This window comes from Mauremys mutica, chromosome 8 (genome assembly GCF_020497125.1).
Source record: "Mauremys mutica isolate MM-2020 ecotype Southern chromosome 8, ASM2049712v1, whole genome shotgun sequence".
In the NCBI taxonomy this organism is placed as follows: domain Eukaryota; kingdom Metazoa; phylum Chordata; order Testudines; family Geoemydidae; genus Mauremys; species Mauremys mutica.
The window spans coordinates 75062879-75087576 of record NC_059079.1 but is presented as its reverse complement, the minus strand read 5'-3'; the positions used below and the strand labels follow the sequence as shown (position 1 = coordinate 75087576).

General features: G+C 51.3%; 1 protein-coding gene across 8 annotated transcripts in view; it reads right to left on the bottom strand.

Moving 5' to 3' along the window:
* The window catches only part of LOC123376663 (pro-neuregulin-2, membrane-bound isoform-like), a 64827-nt gene that overhangs the window by 26140 nt on the left and 13989 nt on the right, over positions 1-24698 (bottom strand). For 2 of the 8 annotated variants that reach the window (XM_045028854.1, XM_045028858.1), the window contains exon 3: positions 5963-6079. The exons of the other annotated variants lie outside the window; for them this stretch is intronic. In XM_045028854.1, the coding sequence (XP_044884789.1) occupies positions 5977-6079 (103 nt within the window). In that variant the 3' untranslated portion in view covers positions 5963-5976. Of the gene's footprint in view, positions 1-5962; positions 6080-24698 lie in introns of those variants that run through there. 8 annotated transcript variants of the gene reach the window in all.

Here is a 24698-nt window from a genome sequence, read left to right as displayed (position 1 = left end):
TTTAACTCGGGAAAGCCTGAAATTCATTAAAAAATCAATGAGGAGCCTGCTGAGAAGCTGGTGAGAACCAGATAACCTGGCCCCTCCGGAGCCTGATCTCAGTGGCCACTGTTTCTAAAGGTGACCTGTGCACACAACGATCAAAATGCCTTTAGCACTATGGGCAGCATCCAACACAGCCCTGGCTCGCTAGCCAGGATCAAGGGGATGTTAGCCGGGTTAGCGTGAGGGGAGGCTGCTGAATGCTCCTCTCAGCCTAGGGTGACCGTATTTCCCAAAGGGAAAATGGGACACCGCATGGGGCTGGCCCGAGCCCTCCCCTGTTCCCCCTACGTGGGGCTGGCCCAAGCTGCTCACCCAAGCCCCCATCCCCACACGGGGCTGGAGTCGCTGCTCACTCAAGCCCTGCCTGCCCCCCCACCTCAGCCCTGCCTCCCTCATTGTGTGGGGCTGAAGTCGCTGCCCACCCCCCCCGTGCACCCCACTTTTTTGACAAAAGTGGGCATTTGGCCCGTTTGCTCTTGCCAGCTGATCAAGTTGGCAAAAGAAAACAGGCCAAACCCCACTTTTGCCAAAAAAAGTCAGGACAGCTGGGACAGGGCTTAAAAAAGGGACTGTTCTGGCCAAAACGGGACATATGGTCACCCTATCTCAGGCTGGCTAGCCAGGGGCATTGGCTGAATCGGGATGAAGAGGATGGAACTCCGCTAATTCCGCCGGGAGGACACTAAAATTAAGACCAGTATTTTCCCATATGGGGGAGGGGCGGATAATGACATGGCTGAGTGCTCGGCCCTGCTGAACATCAGGTACCTCCTCAGGCCCAAGTAAATGAAGCTAAATAACTTGTAGCGACCCCACCAGTGGAGGGGGAACAGAGCTCTTGCTAGAGCCCAATATAAGGTAAAAGCGAATTCCATGGGACTGTGTGGGAGTCACCCCTTTGGTAGACTGTTTTGATTGGCTCAATCCTGGCACTTTATTGGAAGTGGCTTTTGATTAATGTTGCGACGCTTCACCAGGCGAGAAATACCTAGAAAGCGGTTTATTCATATTTTAAAAGGCATTTCCAGGTAAGCATAAGCCCAGTTTGCAATTAGATTTTCAGGCTGCATCAACATGCCTAGAGAGAGAGAAAAGGAAATGTCACAAGCGGGTGGATACACTCTTTCTTTCCGCCTTACGCTGCTACACACAGATTGGTTTGGTTTGGTGCAAAATAGTGTTAACATGGCTACATGCAAGGAGAGCCTTCGGTATTTGTCGTGCAGTTGTTATCCATAGCCAGGCACACAAGTAAGTGTCTCCGGGGCTATATTTGTTGGAGGCAGGGCCGGCTCCAGGCACCAGAGAAGGAAGCAGGTGCTTGGGGCGGCCAATAGAAAGGGGCGGCACGTCCGGAGGGAGTGAAGGATCTGCTGCCGAATTGCCGCCGAAGAATGAAGCGGCGCAATTGAGCTGCCGCCGAAGTGCCGCCGATCGGCTTTTTATTTTTTTTTTCCCCTTCGTCGCTTGGGGCGGCAGAAAAGCTGGAGCCGGCCCTGGTTGCAGGCAGAAGTGTAAAGGACTGGGCCAGTCAGTGCACAGTATGCATATATGGATGATGGGCTGGTGTCCCTCCTACAAACAGTGCACTGTTGTTTTCGGCTGGGGTTACCTGTCTCTGTTGCGTGTGCGATGTTTGTTGCATGTATTAGTGGAAGCCTGGAACCTCAGACCAATCCTGGGAGTGGTGAGCCAGAACTGGGGTTAGTTCCATCTCTCTAAGGCTTTTTATTTTCCATGGCTGCATCTCAACTTGTTGGATTGATTCCCTTATGGACCATGATGGAGCAGGTAGTACAGTACTTTGATAATGCTTTTGAAGCAGCACACTTTGTTTCTATGAAGATTTTGGGGAGTATATCCCTGGGACATAACAGGTTGGGATCTGGGGGGAAGTTTCATGGTATTGATCTTGGTGGGATAGTAGGAAAGGAGGAACATACACACGTTGCATGTGGGGAGCACCTGATCCAGTAGGTTAGGTATTTAGGCAGGCTGCCAGAGGGTCACTCCCTTACATTCTTTGTTATCAAGTTGAAATTTATATTTAATTCTGTCCTGTTTCTCTTCCCTAAATACAGCTTGCTGGCAGTATCAGAGTAGATACTGGAATATGAATTGGGATCTTGGAAGGGCATTCAATTTAACGAATTCAACTCTGCCTGGTAAAATAAGAGCTAACCCTGACCATCCGCCTCATCGTCTGTAATTTGGTCTGAGAGCTGGAGGGAATTTGTAAGGACTTTAGGCCTGGGTGTATTTTTGCTTCAGGATCTCAGAAGCCATCTCAGCTCCACTCACCCGCCTCCCGGCTTCCCTGAAGCATCTGGCCTCTTACCTCAGTTTGGGATTTATTTTATAACCAGAAATTAAGTTGAATTTCTGTATTAACTAAAGACTATTAGTGCCAAAAATCAATTGGATGCCATTAGCATGGCAACATACGCCTTCCTGCCCAGTCACAACCCCAGGGATGCCTTTTAAAGCTACGGCCATCCAATCAGGTTCAAGTGATGTTTGATTTGTTGCAAGCTTTGCTCTGCCCGAGTAACTGTCTGGCAAACATTAAACTTTGATTTAAGGGATGTGCAAGTTGTACTGAAAAATTCACTTGGTCCGTGAGAAAAATACACTGCACATTTCTATGTGCTTTGCATTGAGCACAGGTCTATGTCTGCCAGTATCGTCCATGGGGCGTGGTGGTGAGATCTGGCCCTCCCAGGGTCAGAGACTGAGCTCCTCTGGGCAGTAAGCACTCCAGCACCAGCTGATCCCTGGATGTAAAACTCCTTAACCCAGGACTATTACAGGATGGATGAAGGCCCAACGAGGGTTACGAAGCTGGGTAGCCAATAATACCCTGCCAGTTAATCCAACGGGAGATATACAACCTGCTGCTGCCTCTTGGGAAGGTCACGGGAGCAGGCCAGACTGCCAGCAGGAGGTACATTCCGGCCTTGTTTTTTTCCTTTGCTTGCTACAGTTCAATGACTGGGGAAGGGACCCTTAGCCTAGGTCTCAGGGTGAAGAGATCCCTGCTCGGGCTGTGGGTTTCTCTCTGTTCTGTTGAAGGCCTGATAAATAGAGCACCTAACAAAGGAGAGCATCAGGAGTCTGACTGTGCTGGGAGCCTTGGCAGGGCTGGGCCCATGTCACGGGAAAGGGTCACCCGTCACAGATTGCAAATCCACTAGTCAAAGGCTGCCTCCAAAGATGAGGGGCCCTGCACCCATGACAACGTGGCAAGAAACCCAGTCTCCCCGCTCCCATCTGCGAGGCAGGGAAAGGTAGTGGGATTCCCACCAAGGAGCTGACCCTGGACCATGCCTGGGGCAGGAAGCTCCAGTTTCTATATGGATCTCCGGTTAGTAGGGCTGTGATCCACCTGAAACCTTGTCTCCCCACCCCCAGATGGATGGGAGAAGAAACCATCCAGGGCCTCCTGATTGCGGTTGCTTCTCTGCCCTTTCCCTAGTCTCTCTCTTGGGTCCTCCTCTCTAGGAGTATATCCAGTGCCTGCCTCTGCTCCGAGTTTGCCCAAGTATCAGCAGAGTGAAACTGACAAAATGCATGTCGGTATGAGGTTTCCCTCACCCATCTCATCAGCTCCTCTCTGCTGCTGTATGGGCAAGCTACGAGCAGCAGCAGAAGCACTGGTGCTGCCTGGAGATTCAGGAAGTCAGTGCTGCAGTTCAAATGTGGATGGTCCTCCCATGCCCTAAAGCAAGCGGGGGAGAAATGTTCAAGTCATGATAGATCCATAACTATTCATGTAACGGGTTCTCTTTATTGCCTGGATTCCCTGCACTGCTTTTCTCCGAGCAGTTTGTACAATAGCATTCTGTCAGTACGCTGTTAACTACACCGTGTGTGAGCTGTGGCCCTTTATTTACTTTCGCTAAGTTGTAAATGTTTGTGCAGCACTCTGAACCTGTAGCCACCTAGGACTCCGCAGGCACTGCTGTGCTGCAGAGCGCAGCTACGGGGAGCTTCATGGCAACACTGCGATTGAAATAGGGTGACAAGACAGCAAGTGTGAAAAATCGGGATGGGGGTAATAGGAGCCTATATAAGAAAAAGACCCAAAAATTGGGACTGTCCCTATAAAATCGGGACATCTGGTCACCCTAGATAGAACTGAGATCTTCCAGTATAGGCCCTTACACCATGAGCTAAAGAGATCTTCAGTTACCCCAGACACAGGTGAGCACTTCAGAGTTCCTCCAGTAGAGGGCAGTAGTGTACACACCCCAGCCAGTTCATTACAATATAAGTAGGGCCCTACCAAATTCACGGCCATGAAAAACTTGTCACGGACCATGAAGTCTCCCCCTGTGGAATCTGGTCTTTTGTGTGCTTTTACCCAATACTATACAGATTTCACTGGGGAGACCAGCTTTCTCAAATTGGGGGTCCTGATCCAAAAGGGAGTTGCGGGGAAGAGACGGGGGGGGGGTTGCAAGGTTATTTTAGGGGGGTGCAGTATTGCCATTCTTACTTCTGCACTGGGCGGCCAGAGAGTGGTGGCTGTTGGCCAGGTGCACAGCTCTGAAGGCAGCGCCCCACCGGCAGTAGCACAGAAGAAAGGGTGGCAATACCATACCAGCAGCTGCCACTCTCTAGCTGCCCTGCTCTGAGGGCAATGCCGCCGTCTGCAGCAGCGCAGAAGTAAGGGTAGCAGTACCATGGCCCCCTCTAAAATAACCTTGCGACCCCCACCCACAACTCCTTTTGCGGTCGGGACCCCTACAATGACAACACTGTGACATTTCAGACTTAAATATTTGAAATCATGAAATTTAAGATTTTTAAAATCTTATGACCATGAAATTGACCAAAATGGACCATGAAATTGGTAGGGCCCTAAATCTAAAGCTCTGTAAAAGGGCTAAGCGTTGCTGCTACTGAGCCCACGTAAGTAGTGCTGAACGGGTGATAGCTGCCATGCTGGTGCACCCCCTGCGTGCGCATTTCCATTTAGTCCCCAAGGCTGCATGCCGAGGTCTGAACCTGCAGCTCTCCTAAGTGATCAGTGCATTGGTGTTCTCAGCCTCGAATGCACAAAGCACTGCTTTCTTCAGCTCCCTGTCAGACTTGTCCAGCACTGTGACCCAAGAACCACTCACTGCCAGCTGGCAAGGGGGTCACAGGAATATCCTGCGTCAAACGTGTACACTCTGGTTCACCAAAGAATGCCATGTGAGGTCTCCAGTGCAAGCTGGTGGCACACTGCTTAATAATATCACTGTGAAATGGATGGACAGACACTATGTAAGGAGTGATGTTTATAGACTGAAATTATGGTCAGAGTCTGCAGCTTAAGTCATCAGCGGAAGCGAAAACCAGGTTTTTGTCAGACAAGAGATGTTTATTCACTCTCTCACTGTCAGAATGTAAACTAAGCATCGTGGGCTAACATGATGGATGCCCATTTACCAACCAAGTCAAAGCTTAACGAAGAGACGTGAAATCAGCAGGAAGGGAGCACACGGGAGAAAACAAGCCACATTGTCTACAGACTACAAACTTTGCAAGTATATTTAGAAGGCAGAGACGGCACCGCTGCATCCTGCATGTAGGAGGTGAACAGACAGTGTGTCCACGTTTATGAAAGCCCTCAGAGAGGGCTCGGGGGCTGGTGAGTGCCATTCACTAGCTTGCACCGAGAGTGCAAGCCCTGCAGGGGCCTGGCAGGCAGTGCTTGTGTTACCAAAGGCAGTGGGTTCAGGTTGCTGATTCACAGCATGCAGAAAAAAGGCTGCCTGGCTAAGGGCAGGTGGTGGGGAGCCTCGGGAGTGTCACAGGCACACAACACGAGACTGAAGTGTCACGGAAATCCAGGATCCTTATTGGGAGGGTAACTGTCCCTTCTGGCCAGCCGCCTCTCCACCATGCTGAGAGCAAGGCAGACAAAACGTCCATCACGTTACTTCACCAGCAGCCCTTTTCTGCCTTTCTGATTCTCACCATGTCATTTCCACGCCACAGATTCCAAGTAGACTGGCACTGGAGGGACCCAAAGACGCCATGTTCCCTGAGGGCAGGAAATTGACCAGCTCTGTAAGTTACACATAAATCAAATGCTGGCTCTTGGCTTACACACAACCCTTGCTACTCGTGCCCATTAACGACTGGCTCCTCGCCCCCCTGAGGGGCAGACTGTTCCCTTTTTACCCAGGAAGGAACTGAGGTAGGTGCCTTGCCCAGTTTGAACCCAGGAGCTTAGAGTTCCAAGCTCCTTGGTTGGTCTGCTGCTAGGCCATGCTGTTCCTGGCAGTGCTCTCTGCCTACAGCTAAGCTCCTGGCAGCTGATATCTCCTGTTCTGGTGATTTGTCCGAGAGGCTGACTTCAAAGTAAAGTCACTGTGCTGCAAATTGGGGCTGTCTGGGGAGGTTTATTATGAGCACATAAGAGAGTAGAAATGAGCTGGTGAAACAGTAGGGCATGTGCCAAGATGATCAACAAGGGAGTGCTGGAGTTGGATGGTCAGGGATGGGGCGGGAGAGGTGTTGGTGACTTCATATGGGTTCTGTCCACCCCAGGCAGTAATCACCAATGTTTAGCCTGACACAGTTGGGCAGAAGCTGGTGCAGGGCTGCCTCATGAACGACATTCTCTGCTCCTACTCAGGGTTATGAGTAGTTCTCTCCTTGGTTATTCCAATCAGCACATGCATGGTGCATATCAAAGGCTGAGGTTTTTGACTGGTGCAGCCTATTCAGGGCGGCCTCAGAGTACTGGAGTAATAGGGGACATAGTTGCTTTTGAAAATCTTACCCTAAGTTACTTAAGAGCCTAAATCCCACTGGAAGCCAGTGGGGCTTTAGAAAGTCTTACCCACAGAGTGATAGCCTTTCCCTCCTTCCTGCTCTTCACCAAGGGCCTGATCCACCTGCCACTGAGGTCATGGGGGTCTTCCCATTTCCTTGGAGCAGGCTTAGAGTGAGCGGGACCCTTCAGTGACATCCCTTTAAGGGGAGAAGGGATGGAAAGTTGGCAGCCAAAGAGTTCCATGGCCACTGGATTTGCAGAGAAGGGAAGAAGGTAGGGGCAGCAGCCAGCTCCCCGGGCCATGGGTAAGTCCTGTGGCTGTGCAGGACTCTGGGGTGTGCTGAGGGCCATCTCTGACTGGCCCAAAACAACCCACCCCTTATGGAAAAATTCTACAGAATTTAACAGGGATGGACCCAGCTGGGTGCTACAGAAACTACTCTAAACAACCTCCAGAACTGAAAGGAGAAGCAGATCGCTGCTGTAGACTCTCATAGCATTTCCATAAAAGTCTACAGAAATGCTCCCGGAGGGATGGAGTGCACAGGGAAGGGTGGAATCAAGACTCTTGTCCAACTGTCCTTCCCAGAAGAACCCCAAGCCTCCAGCCAAACATGTGCTGTCAACCTTGCTGAACTTCAAACAACACAAGGACCCATGTGGCTTGGGTGGGGGAAGGAAAATACAAGAAGAGGACTCGGGAATATTCTACATTGTCAGGGTAAAGCTGCAGCATGGAAGAAGAGGGTTTATTTCCCTGTAAGTGGGCTTCCTATGACTTGTGTTCTGCATAATAAAAACAGAAAATTACTTTGAACTGAGTGTCATAAAAGTAAGAATTCTAGAGTGAGGATTTTCCTTCAGACAGATCAGCCAGTAAATTACTCTACATGTGCTTTTCTCACCAGGAAAGACAACCTTAAGCTGACAAACTGTTCTGAATAAAATCCCCCTTAATGATCCCACTTTCGGGAAGATGTGTGCTTATTACCACAGCAGACCACACAATATCAAAGCCCTGCCTCTGCACAGATTTTTTCCTAACAGGCCTGGATCTGTTTGCCACAATCTTCTCTAAATTCACCTGTCTCTACCCCCAACTGATTGATTTCCTAGGAATATTATTTTGCTGACTGAGAATTGATGCTTTTTTTTAATTGAGGGGCATAATTTCATCTGTTGGAGCTTGTGTGTCACCTACCAAAATCATAGGGATAGCTCAGTGGCTCAGGATTGTGAGCTCAATGCTTGAGGGGGTCACTTAGGGATTTGGGACAAAATCAGTACTTGGTCCTGCTAGTGAAGGCAGATGGCTGGACTCAATGACCGTTTGGGGTCCCTTCCAGCTCTGTGAGATGTATATATGGAAAGATACCTATTACCACTAGTTGTGCTTTATAAATGCATATCATAATTATTCATAAAAATAAATACACACTATTTTGAAATACATGCACTCCACAATGAAATGCAGTTACTTATCTAGTCGACACACCTATATATACACTATTTATAGAAATCCATACAGTACGGTGGATAATAAGCTGAACATGAGCCTCTAGTGCACCACTGAAGCCAAAAGGGCTAATGCGATTCTGGGATGCATAAACGGGGGAATCTCGCGTTGGTGCAGAGAGGTAATTGTACCTCTGTATTTGTCACAGGTGTGACCGCTGCTGGAATCCTGTGTCCAGTTCTGGTGTCCACAGTTCAAGCAGGATGTTGATAAACTGGAGAGGGATCAGAGAAGAACCACGAGAATCTATTTAGCTTAACAAAGAGAAGGTTACCGGGTGACTATTATGGTCCGTACATACATGGGGAACAAATATTTAATAATAAAAGGTCTAACACAATCCAATGGTTGGAAGTTGAAGCTAGATACAGGCAGACTGGAAATAAGGTGTACATTGTTAACAGGGAGGGTAATTAACCATTGGAACAATTTACCACGGGTCAGGGTGAATGCACCATCACTGGCAATTTTTCAGTCAAGATGGGGTGTTCTTCTAGAAGATCTGCTCTAGGGATTATTTGAGGGCAGTTCTCTGGTCTGTGCTACGCAGGGGGGTCAGACTAGATGATCACAGCTGATCCTTTCTGACCTTGGAATCTACAAATGTAGTGAAACATACATTGTGAGAATGTGCGGAGACCATAGGCGCCAACTCTACGGGTGCTCTGGGCTTGGAGCATCCACAGAAAAAAAATAGTGGGTGCTCAGCACCCACCAGCCACAGCTGATTGGCGGCTTGGGGAGGGGCTGGGGGGAGGGCGGAGAGCAGCAAGCAATCAGTGGGCGGGGGCCTTGGGGAGGGGGCAGAGCGGGGGAGCAGGAAAAGGTGGACTGAGGGCAGGGCCTAGGGGAAGGGGCAGAGCAGGGGCAGGGAGAGGTGAGCAAGGGCAGGGCCTTGGGGGAAGGGGCAGAGTGAAAACGGCACCTGCATTGTCATTTGAAACGGGATTTAAAATTTCTTATCTTCAGACGCTTCATCAGTGTAAAATACAATGAGACTGACTGCCCTGGGCTGGCTGCTCCTCCAGATCAGAGCACCCTACAGCCGCGATTTGCATTACACTGAAGTGTGCTGGAGTGAGATTGTCTGACTGCTTCCCTGTCGGCCCCCAAAGACCATCCTCTCAGAGAGATGTGTCTCTCCAAAGGCCAGCCAGCGAGCAGCAGAATATCGCATACGCATGCACCCAGCTCGTGTGAAGAGAGGAAGAAGATAATCATAATCCTCAGCACTTCCATAGCTCGGTACCCTGTCAAGGCACTTTGCCGACAGGGCTGTAGACTCACAGTGCTCTGCAGGTACATAAGGCTTATTATCCTCGATTTACAGATGGGGAAACTGAGGCACAGAAGGGGGCCAGGAAATGACTTGCCCAAGCCATACAGAGTCACAGAATTTAGATAATTTCTGAAAAAACATGCACCATGTGTGTCTAGGTACACGCTATAGAACAAACCACACCTATTACGTGGGCAAGCTGAACTCCATGCAACCTACGGGGTGTGTGTAATACTGGCTCCTGAAGGTGCTGTCAGTCACAGGACTCTAGACACGGTCACAGTAACTCTGACCCACAGGAAACCAAGCAACCCTCACTTCAACAGCAAAATGTCACTGTTCACTTTACCCCACTGAAATTACTGGCATTTCACCCATTTATGCTAGGGCTGAATTTGGCTCTGGGACAGGCCCCTGCTTACTCCGTTTTCAAGCTTTGTTTCCCTTCCCAACCACTTCCCAGGTACAAATCTCTTTCATCGACTCCCTTGTCTGCTTTGCCGGTGAGCAGCTTTGTCAGGATGTGACCTGGGGAGCAGGCCAATGACCAGCAAGCTCCCAAGGGTATAACAAGGGTTATAGCGGATGAAAGAGCAGTGCAGCTACTGAGCTCTGTAACCCCACACAGAAAGACCAGTTGAACTTTCTTCACTACAGCTGGTGCTTGCTTGACATGCTTCTTGCCTAAGCCCCCAAGCAAAGAGAGGGCTTGGGTGATGGGGGGGGGGGTTATGCAGCGCTAGGTAAAGCAGAAGGCAGATTACAGAGAACACAGCAGGGCATCCCAGAGCCCCAGGCATGAAGATTACCACTGCCCAGGGCCCGTACCCAGCTCCACCTGGTGGTTGTATACATTATGCAGCGTACACATCCCCCTGCCAAATGAAGGATACCAGGCCCACATCTCAGGGAAATATAGGGCAGAGCAAACCAGCAGGAAAGGAAGAGCCCAAACTATTCAGACATAAATAGAGGTGATAAAAACAATGACCCAGCCCACCAGTCACTAGCACAGCTTTGCCCGTGGAGAACATAGGTCTTCCCATCCTCCTGCTCCAAGAATGTCTCAGACTGGGCATGTCCGGCTCCCAGCTAGGTAATTCCACAGATTCAGAGATTCCAAGGCCAGAAGGGATCGCTGTGATCATCTAGTCTGTATAACACAGGCCAGAGACCTGCCCAAAATAATCCCTAGAACAGATCTGTCAGAAAAAATCTCCAATCTGGATTGAAAAATTGCCAGTGATGGAGAATCCCCCACAACCCTTGTAAATTGTTCCAACGATGAATCACCCTCCCCAGTACAAGTATTGGGCCTTATTCCAAGCTAAATTTGTCTAGCTTCCGCTTCCAGCCACTGGATCAACCTCTGTCTGCCCCAATCCTCATGGTTTCTATGGGAGCTTGAGCCCTGAAGCACCCACGAGGTCAGCACCTATGTGTAATCCGCAATGTCAGGCAGGGCAGGGCTGTTATCCGCACTGTACACATGGGAACTGAGGTACTGAGAGACACCGTGATTTGCCTAAGTGCAGGCAGGGACCTGTGACAGAGCAGAGATGTGGCTGTCTTCACTCCCAGGCTCGCCCCCTAGCCCCTGATTGCTTCCCAGCCCATCCAGCCTTAACTCACAGACCCTCCTGGCTGAGTTCCCTTCACGTCGGGGACTCTATGTCTGCACTGGTATTTCTGTGGACACACTAGTGGGTATGCCAGGAAATGGCCCCCCATTGTCTAACCACGTCCTGAGCAAATGACCAGTCTCCACTAGGGCTTCCCAACGATCCTTCCACTGGTGGAGCCGCAGCACCACTAGACCCAGTTGCCACCAAACCCTCAGTGTAGACGAGACCAAGCTGGCGCTGGGACTCCTGTTCCAGAAAGGTGCTACCCAGACACTGAAGGTGAAAAGAGGAGGAGCTACTGGAGCAGAGGGTGTCCCTGAATCTCTGCTCCTGGCTCACAGCTCCCCTGGGGCTGACATGCCGCTGCTATGGCGTTACCAAGCTCTGCAGCCATCAAGGACACAGATCATCATTGTCCGTGTCTCCTGCAAGTCATCATTCAGGCCCCATCACTGGCCTGTCAGAGCAGGGGCAAACCTCGGCGGGGAGGGGCAGAGGAATTCAGAGTCAGGTTCCAGGCCAGGGTCGATGCTAAGGGTCAGAGTCCAAGTCAGGAGGCAAAGTCCAAATCAAGCCGAGGTCAGGCCAGGAAAGGTCATGGCTGCTACAGGAGATGCACACCATTGCCTGGACACTTCCTGGAAATCCCCTGGGGTTTATATAGGGCAGGGAGCCAATCAGGAGTCATGGGGCTGCTGTCCGTCAAACCCTTGAGGTGGAACTTCCCATTGTCTGTGTCCACAGATGGTCATGGGAAGTGGAGCACAAGCTAGTTACAGCTCTGCATGTCTGGGTCCTAGACCCGTGGGGCCTTACAAACCCTACGCCGAGGAACGGCTTCACTGTCTCATTTACACAGTCCCACAGAGCTTGCAACTGTGTGCACATGTGCATGGTGGCAATCGAGTGGCATTCGAGGACCCTTCACTTGCTCCTCCTGCAGGGAGCACTAAACCCCCGGGGGCTCCTAGCTTGGGCGGGACAGCAGCGAGTTCTGCTCTCACTTGGTATAATTCTCTCCATACAATGGCTTTGAGGACCTCCCGCTCTCAGAGTGCCCCACCCCAGACAGACAGGGGAGAGAGATTCTAGCTGGGTACCACTGACAACTGGCAATGCTTCACCCTACGCTAGAGCCTTTTGCCAAGATCACTTCATAATCCTTAACTGGCCGTGGCAGGGAAGTAGCTTTGTCTCCATTTCACAGAGGGGGAAAGCCAAGCACAGAGAGATCAAAGGGGCTTGCTCCAGATCATAGCCCAGAAGTAAGGCACAGAACCCAGGTGTCCAGCCCTAACCCCTACACGATACAACCTCACACTCTGCATGGAACTCACCTATGCAATTAACCCCTTTTGTCAGCCTAGTCTGAAGGGGTTAAGGCAGCTTATAACCAGCTGTGTCTGCACTGCCCGGCTCTATGGAAAGGACCTCAGGGTCGCCTGCATTGTTGGACCAACCCACTTAATAAATCCTTGAGCGAGATGACTTGGAGCAGGCAGCCTCTTTTAGACAGAAGCAGACGCTCGGGAGTGCTTGACTATCTCCTCGCTCAGACTGGATTTAACTTGGCAGTTAACAGACCCGAGTGTCTGGCGCACCAAGAACTTTGTTCCATCCCTTAAGAAGCTTTCCACTTGTAAATGGAAAAAGGCAAATTACTAGTGCTGCTCTCAAGCCGCAGCTGACGCAGACTGAATGTGGTGCAAGAGGAAACCAGTGAAGCTGGAGGAGGCTGGGTCATTCTGAAAAAGCAAGGGGCCCCAGGAGCACAGCAAGTTAACGGGGTGCCCACAGCAGTTCCCACTTCGCTTTGCCCCTTCCTGTCGTGTTCTCATGGCTCTTTCAAGACCTTTCTGAAGCGTGTGCAATGAAGTAAAATGACCGCAGGTTTGTGGAGCAAAGGCCTCCCATGCATCCCCATGACCAAGAACCTTAATGCAATTCTCATCTCTCAGCACCAAATGGTCCAGAAATTTGGGATCCTGACATGCCAGGGTTTGGATATGGGAGCCTGATCTTCTGAGAAATTCTTGTCCCCAATGGGTATCTGATCCCCAGTGCGTACATGGGAACTGTCTCTGATGCTGCTGTTGGAGAAGCCGAGAGGCTGTTTGGGGCACGGACTGAAGGGAAGGGACAGAGAAGGACTTTACATTCTCACAGCACTCTCTGCACCTTCCTACAGAGCTCTAGAGAAGGCAGGATATTAAATCCCAAAGGATCTCCAGGTGCTTTGCAAATTAAATGTATAGCCATTAATCCCTTTCCCACCTACGGCACTGGGGATGCACAGACACATGTGCAACAGCTTTGGTCCTTGTGGCTGCCATTTTGGATTCATGGCCCATGTGCTTGTGTTTAAAGAAGCCCCAGCCTCTCTCAAAGAGGTGCTATCCTGGGGAAACATCGTTTCTGGAGTTTGGAATGCAGCTGTGTGGGCGGGATGTCCTCCAAACCCAACATGCCAGCAGCAAAACTGAGACAACCCACAAAACAACTGTGCAGCTGGTCCCGTGGGCTTGTGGCTATTTTCAGCTGATAGTGCTGCAGGCTCTGACTGGGGTCAGATGTAAGGAGTTTTACAGTATCTACCATCAGATGGGGACCTTGGAGGCTCAGCCAGTTATAAATAGGGGAGAGCTTACTGGAATCAGGGACTCAGATTTAAAAGACTGGACAAAGCAGGGATTTGAGGCACAGAGAGGCTAACAGGGCTTGCTTCAGATCTCACATAGGAAGTCAGTTACAGAGCTTGGCATAGGCATCCTGGCACCCAGGCATCCTGCCATAGCCAGTAGGCAACACAACCTCACACATCTAGACTTAAAGCTGCAAGGCCAACCTCTGATTTATATCAGGAAGTCAATGGAGTTAGACTGGTCTAAAACCTGTGTGAGAAGAGCCCACAGTGAAGCAGACAAGCAAACAGCACCAGCTCTGGGATATGTGGCATCAGCTGGATTTGTGCAGCAGAAGATACATACTACCCTGTGGAGTTGGCATGGTCCTGGCTGAGAGACATCCAAGGGAGAACTGCTTATACATGAACTGCTGGTCATTTGCCAGATACCACTGTTCTCTCTCAGGCAGTAATAAGCCAATCCCCCGGCATGTTTTTAGAGGGCACTGTGGGTGCTATCTGGGCTGAGACATAAAACCATGCTCCTGACCATATGTGGTCACTTAAGAGCCCATGGGACATTTTGCAAGACTAGGACTGATAACCCCAAGGCCTGGCCTTAATTCTAATGATACGTTGCCACCCTAAATCCTCTTTTGATTAAATTAATCTTCATTTCTTGACCCTGAATTGTCATTGTGCAGATTGCTGGCTCCACCCTAGAGGTGGCCTCAATTTCAAGGTGAGCAAAGCAACCTCTGCGTGTGCAGTCTGCAAAGTGAGCTGAGGCTTTCAGAAGGGCCGTCCTGGATCCAGTTACTTCCTATGCTCAACATTTGCTAGCCAGGAAATGCAGCTTGTTTATCATCCCCAACCTGCATGACTGTTGCCTGTTTCACAAAAGCCTTCCCCTCCACAGGCAGCCCCCTGACCTGGGCCTGGATGAATTACTGTGTAACCCACTGGTGGGTGGGTATTACAAGTCCCCCTCTGTGTGGCTCTGCAGAGGCTAGGCATCTCTTACAGTCTCAGCTAAAGAGAGTTATCTTAAACTGTAACTGCTCGGGTTTTATCTCTAGAAGTCGCGAGTTCGAGCCTCGATGTGATAGCAGCCCTCACAATTGCATAGTTAATGCTACATTCTCCTTGTTACGCTCCAGTTTCCACTCCTTGCTAGATAGTGCTGGCAATCGTTTCCCTGCGCCTCATCCCCCTAGAACACTGCATGGCTGGGAGGGTAAAAGCAGAAACTCAGCCAGGCTGGATCCACACCGTGGTAGCGACAAGTGAAAGCTCATCACTGGCTGATCACGGGGGCCATGTGGAGGAAGCGGGAGGCTCTCAGTCCAATGCTGGGGAAAGCCCAGGCAGGGTCAAGGAACATGGCCTGTCCCCAGTAATGAGGTTTTAGGGGTGGGGGCCCTGGAGCACCTGCCTTTTCCTGGGACAGCTCCCATCCAATTGCTACCATCCAGCCCAGAGCTGCTCCTGACTCTGGGTTCTGCAGGTGAAAGGTGTCTGGCTGGCAGCCCCAGAAAAGGCCATAAAATGGGTGTGGCCGGGAGACAGGCTGTGTAAGATCCTCCTGTTCTGCCTCCACCCTGCGTGCCTCGACCCCAACCCAGGTGGGGAAACCACTGCTAGTCCCGACTCCATGGCTCATTCAGCCCTCAGGTGAAGCCACTGACAAAGGGAGCTTTTATGCCACTGACACATGCCCACAGCATTACAGTTCTGGGTCTAGACCATGGTTCTTACAGCCAGAGCAATGCAGAGGGGACGGGCTGCAGCAGAACGCAGGAGGAGCTGTGGCTGAGTCAGCCAGAATCCCTGCACACCTGGAGTGGCAGGTCTGCTACCCTCGCATGGAGCATGCACTGCACCCAGCACACACGGCAGTGGAAGGGCCATGCCCCCTCATGTTCTTAATCTTGCAGGTACCTAGCACCCCTTCAGAGCAGAGCCTGTACCCCTCAAGAGGCCTGTGGCTCGCCCCTGCACACATGGGGTTACCTCTTTGCCTTTTCTCCCCTTACGCGCTACAGAGGGTCAGGTGTGACCTGGCCTATCACATGACCCAACTGAACAAGCTCAGCAGAGATCCCTGGTTTGTGATGTGACAGGCACATCCCTGGGATACAGGGAAGATGCGCTGAGAGCTGCGTGTAAACAGGTTCCACGCAGTGTGGCCAAGGAACCTTTCCGGCTGCCCACTCAGGGTTGCAGTAATGACACAGGACAGGAAGCCAGGTCCCTTCAAGGAACAGCTCACTTGTCTCCCTTCCTGCTCCTGAAACTGTTCCCAGCACAGCCTGGCCACAGCACAGAAACTTACACCTCATCCTTTCTGTCCCAGACGGTGAGCCAATTCCCGGCCACAGCTCAGCACACTGCTACTGCCGCTGCTCAAGGGAGAAACTGCATGACAATTGACCAAGGGTTGTGAGGGATTCTCTATCACAGGCAATTTTGTAAATCAAGACTGGATTTTTTTTTTAAAAAGATCTGTTCTAGTTCAAAAGGAATTATCTGAGGCCACTTCTCCAGCCTGTGTTGTACAGGAAGTCAGGCTAGATGATCACGATGGTCCCTTCTGGCCTTGGAATCTGTGGAGCTATGAATTTTTCCCTGCCAAGGCCTGAGTTCAGGTTCTGCATTTGCCCTGCAACATGCAGCTATCACCTGGGAGAGGGCAGAAGGCTGAACTCAAACTGCTCAGTGCTTGTGATGGCACCGAGAGCTGCAAAAGAAACAGCACCCAGAACTCAGGCCTTGACCGGGAGAAGAACAGAGGCCAGGATTGTCACACATCACCTGTTTCAGCCAGACACAGATAAGGACAGCTGTGATTTCAGAGGCAGAGCGTCTCCACTTACTGGGTTTTTTAAAACCTTGCTGAGGCACTGCCTGCATTCCTCTCATCTGCCACAAGAGGGAGCTAAAGTTTAAAATGGCAAGGCCTGGTGAATGGATTCTGAGCACCCCGTAGCACCTTCCACCCACCCATCACACAGCATTTACAAGCATTCATGCATCAGGCCTCATGGCCCTGTCAGAGCAGCATGATCATCCCCATGACGGAGGCACAGAGCAGGTACGTGGCTCGCCCAAGGGGTCACCCAGCACCCAAATGGCAGAGCTGGGAGTGGAATACTGATTTCATGCAACCAGGATGTGTTTCCTTCCTGCATACGAGAGGAGAGGAGGGGAGAGACGCTGACAGTCAGTGAAGGGTCACAGTCGTGAAACCACAGATTGCTACATCAAAGGAAACGGGGGACCTGGTTCTCCCCTTACACCTGTTTTATCCCAGTGTAATTCCCCTGACATCACGGGCATTATTTCTGAGTTATGCCAGTATGAGGCAACTTGGACCCACTGTGCTTGTGAAAGGACAGACTGAAATTGACCATGATCTAGGACTGGATGGCTCAGAGATTAGCAGCCTGAGCAGAGAGATGGGCATGGAGAGTGAATTCTCCCCTCATCTCTTCAGAGGGGATCTCAGCAGGCAAAGCTGTACAAAAAGGCCTTTTTGGGTCTGTGTGGGTTTCAATTAGATTTGTGGAGACTTTTGGTCCATAGAATTGTATGTATGATCCTGTTTGCAAGTTTCAGAATCATTCAAACCCAGCACGGCAAAGGCAAGGCTCCAGATGAAAAGGGGAAGTTTCATTAAGCCCTGTACATTCTGCAGGCACTCATCAGGGTGAGGGTCTGTTCTGCCCTAGTGACCTACCAAGGCTTCTACTGTCACAAGAGTCTCTCCAAAAGCAACCAATAGCTATAAAACTGCCTTGAAAAAAATCTCTCTTTCTCCAGGATGCAATGCAGTAATATGATGTGCACTCAGTGTTATGAGTGCCCTCTAGTGGCAAGTCCTGATTATATGACTTAGCACAACAAACGTATATTGGATTTCAGGTAACTGTGTGTCTGGTGGATTGTCAGCAGCAATCTTAATACAGCAGAAGTTCCCACGTGTACCTCATAACACACACACACACACACACACACACACACACAGTGTCACTTGAAAAATGTGGCTAAACTTTCAAGGGGCCCTAACATGTTTCACACCTAAGTCATCTAGTTTAAATTCCACCTTTAAGCCTGAAACTTACTTAGTTTTCATTGCTGTGGGCTGCACTGACGCTGACTCGCTGAGCACTGTTCACCTAGCTCTGCTTCCCAGCATGGGGGCGAGATCAGCTGGCCAGTGGCTGTAGGATGAGCAGGGGAGCTGGCATTGACCCTGCCCACAGTGTACCAGTCCTGGGGTCAAGCAAAGGGCTTCCTTCCCCTCAGACAATGGGCAGGTGACTTAGCAGCTCTATGCCTTAGTGTTCCCATCTGTAAAAACATGGGGATAGTAATGATGACACCCCTCAAAGGGTGACATGAGCTTTAACTGATTCATACTGGTAAAGTGCTTTGAGATCCCAGAGAAATGGAAGGTTTTAATTATTAGCAGTGTTAATGCAAATAACTGATACTGGCATGTAATAATTGGTGCTTTTCATCCATCAATCCCAAAACCTTTTACGCAGCATTATTATCCCCATTTCACAGATGGGGAAACTGAGGCACAGAGCTGCTAAGTGACTTATCCATGATCAGTAGCAGAGCTAGAAACCAAACCCAGATCTCCTGTCTCTGAATCTTGCGGACCAATCCAAAGCCATCAGTAGCATCAATCCATGGGGAACAAAAATCTATGCAACTTACACATGCTGTGTATGTAACTGTAAACTGTTGGTCGGGGCTCAACCCTCCGGCTGGCGGGAGGGGAGCCACACCGACTCGCTCCTTGTCCCCTCTAACTGGTGGGCGGCAAGAAGTCAGGGTCAGCACCGTCACATGTGTCAGGCCCTCTGGGTCAGGGGGGCTGAACAGCAATCAGTCTCCACACCTTCAGGCCCTCCGGATCAGGGGGGGGCTGAACAGCAATCAGTCTCAAGAAGGTTCACAGGTTCAGGCCCTCAGGCAGGGGCTGAACACAAGGCACACAGTCAATCAGTGTAAGCCCAGGCCCTCAATCAGGGCGGGGCACCAGCAGTTCAATATAAGCCCAGGTCCTCCTTATATATAAGCAGTTCAATATAAGCCCAGGTCCTCTGGAGCAGGGGGCTGGGCACCAGCAGCTCAATATAAGCCCAGGTCCTCTGGAGCAGGGGGCTGGGCACCAGCAGCTCAATATAAGGCTCAGATCCTTGCCTCAGGAGCTGAGCAACTACAAAGTCAGTAAGCCCAGACCCTTTGGTCAGGGCGGGACAACCACCATAGTCCCCAGGGCTCAGGTCCTGGTGTCAGGAGCTGGGCAATGACAACAACTCAGATGAGTGCAGGCGTCTCGGTCTGCGCTGGGGTGAGGGGGAGACTGCCACCCGTGAGTGGGGTGGCAGGGGGGACACAGGCCCACCCACTCCACTGTGTCCCAGCCCGGGGCCCTATTAGCGGCTAGCACTGCCGCTGGTCAGTGGGGTCCTGACCGAAACACACTGACATGGGCACCTCGGTGCCTATAGCCTGACAGGGGTCGGCTATCCCCGGGCTACATTCCATATCCCCCTCTATGGGTACCTGCTCCTCGGTCGCCATGGGTTCGGGCCAGTCCACCGACATGGGGTCTGCAGGACCAGGGCTTGGGGGCAAGTCAGGCAACTCCTGCTGGCAGTCCGGCCAGGCTGGCTCCGGTGGTTCCTCCGGATAACAGCAGGGCGGAAGCGGCGGCGGCGGCTCCTCCTCGTACCGGGCGCGAGGAAGTCCTAGCGGCTGCTCCGGGTTCCGATCCCGGGGAAGTTCCACGGGTTCCTCGTCGTACCGGGCGCGGGGCAATGGGGGCCAGTCCTGATCGCCGCCTCGGGTCCTAGAGGGTTCCCAGTCTGGAGCCCCCGCCGGCACGTCTGCTCGCGGCACTGGCTGGCTCCTGACTGAGCTTTGGCGTTCTCCTTTTCTACTTCCTGTCCCGCCCCTTGACTTCCGGGGGGCGGGGACAGGAAGTGGTGACTCAGCCCACTTGGGCGTCTGGGAGGGAGCTCCCTCTGCTGGGCAGGAGGGGAGCCACACCAACTCGCTACAGTAACATGTTTTATATATGGATCTCAGATGACCTAATACAAAAGTGGCCATTTTTCCATGTCACGGACCATCTACATATTTAACATATATAAAATATGATGCACGCCTCATGCATGAGACGCAGGAGCCCTTTCCAAATGGAAAATCTCTCCAACTCCTCAGAGACTCTCCATATCTCCTGATTCCTCACTAAACCCATGTCCCCTCTCCTGCCTGCCGCCATTCAGGACACACGCAGAACTATTTAGTCAATAAGGCCCAGATCCTCAAAGGAAAGGGCCTAACTACCTGTGAGACTCGAGCCCTAGACTCCTTGCAGCAGGGTCCTTGTCTTTCTCTGGGTCAGGGAGCATTCTGCCAGCACGTAACAAATAACTCAGACTAATGCATCTCTGTTGTACACATCAGATCCGGGTGTCCCTCCTAGGGGCCTATCTCCTGCCTCAGCTCTCAGAGCTGAGACACCAGCGACACCCCTTGATCCTACACCCAAGTGTCACCAGCAGCTCAAAGACAACGAATGGCCCCAAATGACTAGCTAACAGGCATGAGGGTGTGCCACATGCACTAATGCACACGTAAGAACAGAGGCGATGGGGGGGCGGGGGATAGGATCACCTCCCCCTCCCGCCCCTGCAGATTTCTGCCAGGGTGGGAGTCTGGCTGAGTGACATGCCTGGGAAAGGCACCAGCACCTAACACTCCCTCTGAGCCCCACTAGGAGGCGCCCAGAGCAGGGAAGATAGACCAGGCTGGCAACACAGCTCCGCCAGAGGGTGCGCAGGGAAGCCCGTCGAGTGCCGTGCCGTCCCTTCCTCACCTGCACCCACAGTCCTGCTCAGCAGTAAGTGTCTGGAGCTGTCTCCAGCCCGCACCGTGCCCTCAGCGAGGAGGCCATGGGAGAAGTGGGAAAGGAGCTGTGAGAGGAGTGGGGGCAAGGAGGTGCCAGCTTGGAGCGGATGTGGGAGGTGCGGAAGGAGTGGGAAAGGGACATTCCTCCCCACCCCGAATCTTTAAATTGTGCCCCGCTGCTATCAAGAGCTACATGTCACCTCTGTGGAAGAGGAAGCCGATCCACTGGAGGTGGCTCTGCATCCACTTACACCAGAGGAAACGAGGCGTGACTCCACTATAGATCAGTGGTGTTGCAGCTGCCTAAAACTGGGGCGAGACTGGAGTCGGGCCTGGCGTGTGCCGAGCTCAGAGCCGCACATGCTCGCCCAGAACTGAGGGCCTCTTGCAGCTTAGAGCTGAGGACAGGGCCTTCAGCATGTGGCTCATTTAGGGCCTTTACAATGTCCTGAGTTCCGGGGGAGATTTTCACTTTTTGGCTCTCGCTGCCATGCAGACAGCCTGGAATGGTGAATGCAGCATGTTGACCAGGCTGATGGCTATGCAGGCTTCCCCCGCCAATGCACATGCTTTTATCTGCCCTCTCAGTGAGCCACCAGCTACAGAAATCCTCTGGCCTCCACAGCTCTACCATGTTGCTTAGGGTTTGTTTTCACTGCAGAGCTAATTTGGGGGATCAGCACCCGGGTTAGACTAGCCTGCTGTGAGTGGCCATGCTGCAGAGCCCTGCCCGAGTGACCTGCTGCCCTCCCCCACGGGGATCGCTAGGACTTCTGGGGGCACATCCCATGGTTCTTTGTGCTGCAGCCAGCTGGGCCGATCTCTGATTCCTTCCCGATTAATTGTGGGAGAATTTGTCTGTCTTTCTAGGCACACAGGGGGAATTGTGGGAAGCCATTGGAGGACAATTAGCCTTCAAGTGAGCTAGCCTTCGTCCTCACTGCAATGTGGGGGGTTACTAGCCTGAGGAAAGCAGCACCTGGGCTTTAGCCTATACCTGCAGCAGGGCCAGCTAGCTTGGGTTGAAAGCACCACTAAACTCATGTAACAGGTTTGTGCATGTGGACGGGAGTGGGGCCAGGGGCGACAGCCCAGGCTAACTCTGCAGTGAAGACAAGCCCTTATTGGCTAGGAACATAAAATCTCATCCTCTGAAGATGACATTTTCCTTGTCTTAAAGCAGGCCACAACCCTGTCTCTTTCATCTCGGTGAATTCCATATTGAGGAATCAGCACAGACAGGCATCAGGATTTCAGATCAGTCATCCTCAGCAGAACACCTCCTAGAGAAGCGATGTCGGGAGATATTCATATTACCTGGGTTGTATCTATTACAAGTAAATGGAGAGCTCAAAAGATCAACAAGCTCTTGAGGTTATTGCTGCCCAGACCTCAAAATATTTGAGCAGAAGGTATTATTATTATTAAGCATTAAGTATATTACTGTAGCACTCGCAGATGCTGGTCGGGATCGATGCCCTGTTATGCTAGGTGTTGTACAACCTTGTTAAGGTGGAGAAAAATCTCCTCTCCATCCAGTGGAGGAAGAATCAGTCTGGTTAACAGATTGCACAGTCAACCTGTGAAACTCCTTGCCAGAGGATGCTGTGAAGGCCAAGACTATAACAGGCTTCAAATACATTCATGGAGTATAGGTCCATCAACAGCTATTAGCCAGGATGTCAGGGAAGGTGTCCCTAGCCCCTGTTTGCCAGGAGCTGGGAATGGGCGACAGGAGATGGATCACTTGATGATTTTCTGTTCTATTCATTCCCTCTGGGGCACCTGGCATTGGTCATTGTCGGAACACAGGATACTGGGCTAGATGGACCTTTGGTCTGACCCAGTGTGGCCATTCTTATGTTCTTATGTAAAACTTGGAAGCCATGCAGCAGCAGTGTGATGAAACAGGCCATGACGCCAAATCCTGATCCCACCGAAATCAATGGCAAAACTCCCACTGAGGGACTAAGGTTTGGCCATTGCTTACTTACCAAAGGCCTGCGTGTGACGTGCCTCTCACTTCAAAGAATTCACGCGGGACACATCCTGCAAAATAGGCTGGCACCCTTGCCTGAATCACAAGGCAATACATTGCAATCACATCAGAACACGTATTGGTCAGGTACATTGCAAGGCTCAGCTCCATTTAGCTCGGTGGTTATACACACCCTGGTTAGCCGATGTTGATAGTGGAGTCTATGCAACTATGCAGGCAATGTCCAGGCAAGTCCCAAACAGTGCTTAGGTACATGACACTGTTCCCACTAATTTAATGCTGTTTTGGGCAGCTCCTCCGTTTGCTGCTGCTGGCCCTTCTTGAGGGTTAGAGATTTTCCAACTAGCATGCGGGATAGTCAGTTATGGAAACATTGTTTGCATCTTCTGTTAGGCGCAAACACAGCTGTGCTGGTTCCCAGTTAGCAGGGTGATCAGCACACTTGCAAGGAAGGAAGTCACTAGCCGCTCCCTGCATTCTTGGGGGCTAGGGGAAGGGAATTTGGGAATTAACAAAAGGAACTTCCGTCTCATCTTAGTTGCTGCCCGGGCTAGTAGCTGAGCAGGTATTTCTGCCAAGAAGGTCTATGAACTGCTCCCACTGCCAGCTCCTCTGAAACCCAGCATGCTTGTGACAGACAGAAACGGAGTCCAGCTGCCCACATTGTGCACAGAAACATTCCCAAACGCTCTTTGCTCCGAAACGGCCACATTCAGCTCCTCCCTTTCTCTAACTCCCTCCTCGCACTGCCCAGTTCGGAACACATCCCCGACTGAACCCCTCTCCTGGCCCCCAAGTGACTGTAACCCCTGACTAACATGGCACAGGAGCGGGGGTCATTTGAAGGGGGGGTGCTAAAAATAAGTCACTGTATTTAGACTTGCTCGTACAATATACAGCAGCTTTCATCCCAGGACCTCAAGGCCCTTTCGAAACATTCATTAGTTAACCTCCAAACACCCACAGAATATTATTCTCTCCATTGTACAGATGGTTGATCTGAGGCCCAGAATAGTTAAGTGATTTCCTAGATCACACAGCTCGTTAGAGGAAGCCAGCCCTGCCTCACCACGTATATTTACCAACGTGGGTGTTTTGTGGTCGCTGCCATAGACAGGGAAACACTTGCACTCCACCTGCTAAGCATTCAACTTACGTTTTCTCTAATTCTGCTCTCACATACTGGACAAAGGCATCCAGGTCCGGCGACACATGGATCAGAGAATAAACTTCCCTCTTCTGCATAGCAGGATGCTCTTGTGAGCACGAGCCCACCGCAGCGCTTTTATTTCACACACATCATTTCTTACCTGGTATGTTTCACAGAGATGTTCTTTTGGGATGCCTTGAGCATGGCAGTTCTCCAGATTGGCCTATAGCTGGCAGAAATGCCTCTCCCAGCCTCCCAAAATTCTGGTCCCAGCTACATCGTGAAAAGTGAAGAGCTCTTATGGGTGCGCTTCACCGCCTGTATGTTTTGGGGCTGAAAAGCTAGGAGGCTAATCAGAGCTCACCCTGCACCTCAGCCCCAGCACCAGCCTCCCAGTTAACTACGCAAAAACCTACACCGATCACGGATTTTCTGTATAAGACAGGAGTAGACAAAGGGTAAAGCTTGTTCCAGATCTGGGCTCTGTGAGCGCATGCCCGTAAGTGAGGGCATTGCTAGTCCACCAGGACTCCAGAGGAAGAGGTGGCTGATGCCCCAGCCCTCTAAAACCAGGTTAGCCCATAGAGCAAATGGCCTGTTACAGCCAGAGTTGTTCAAACTCAGCCAAACAAAAGGGGAGTAAGGTGTCCTGCAGCCAAAGCCTTAGGAATGAAAAAAGAAGGATCCCTTGTAGCTAGAGCATGGATACCCGGAGTATAGCTCCTCCTCTCTCATGGAAGCAGGCTGGCTTCCCAG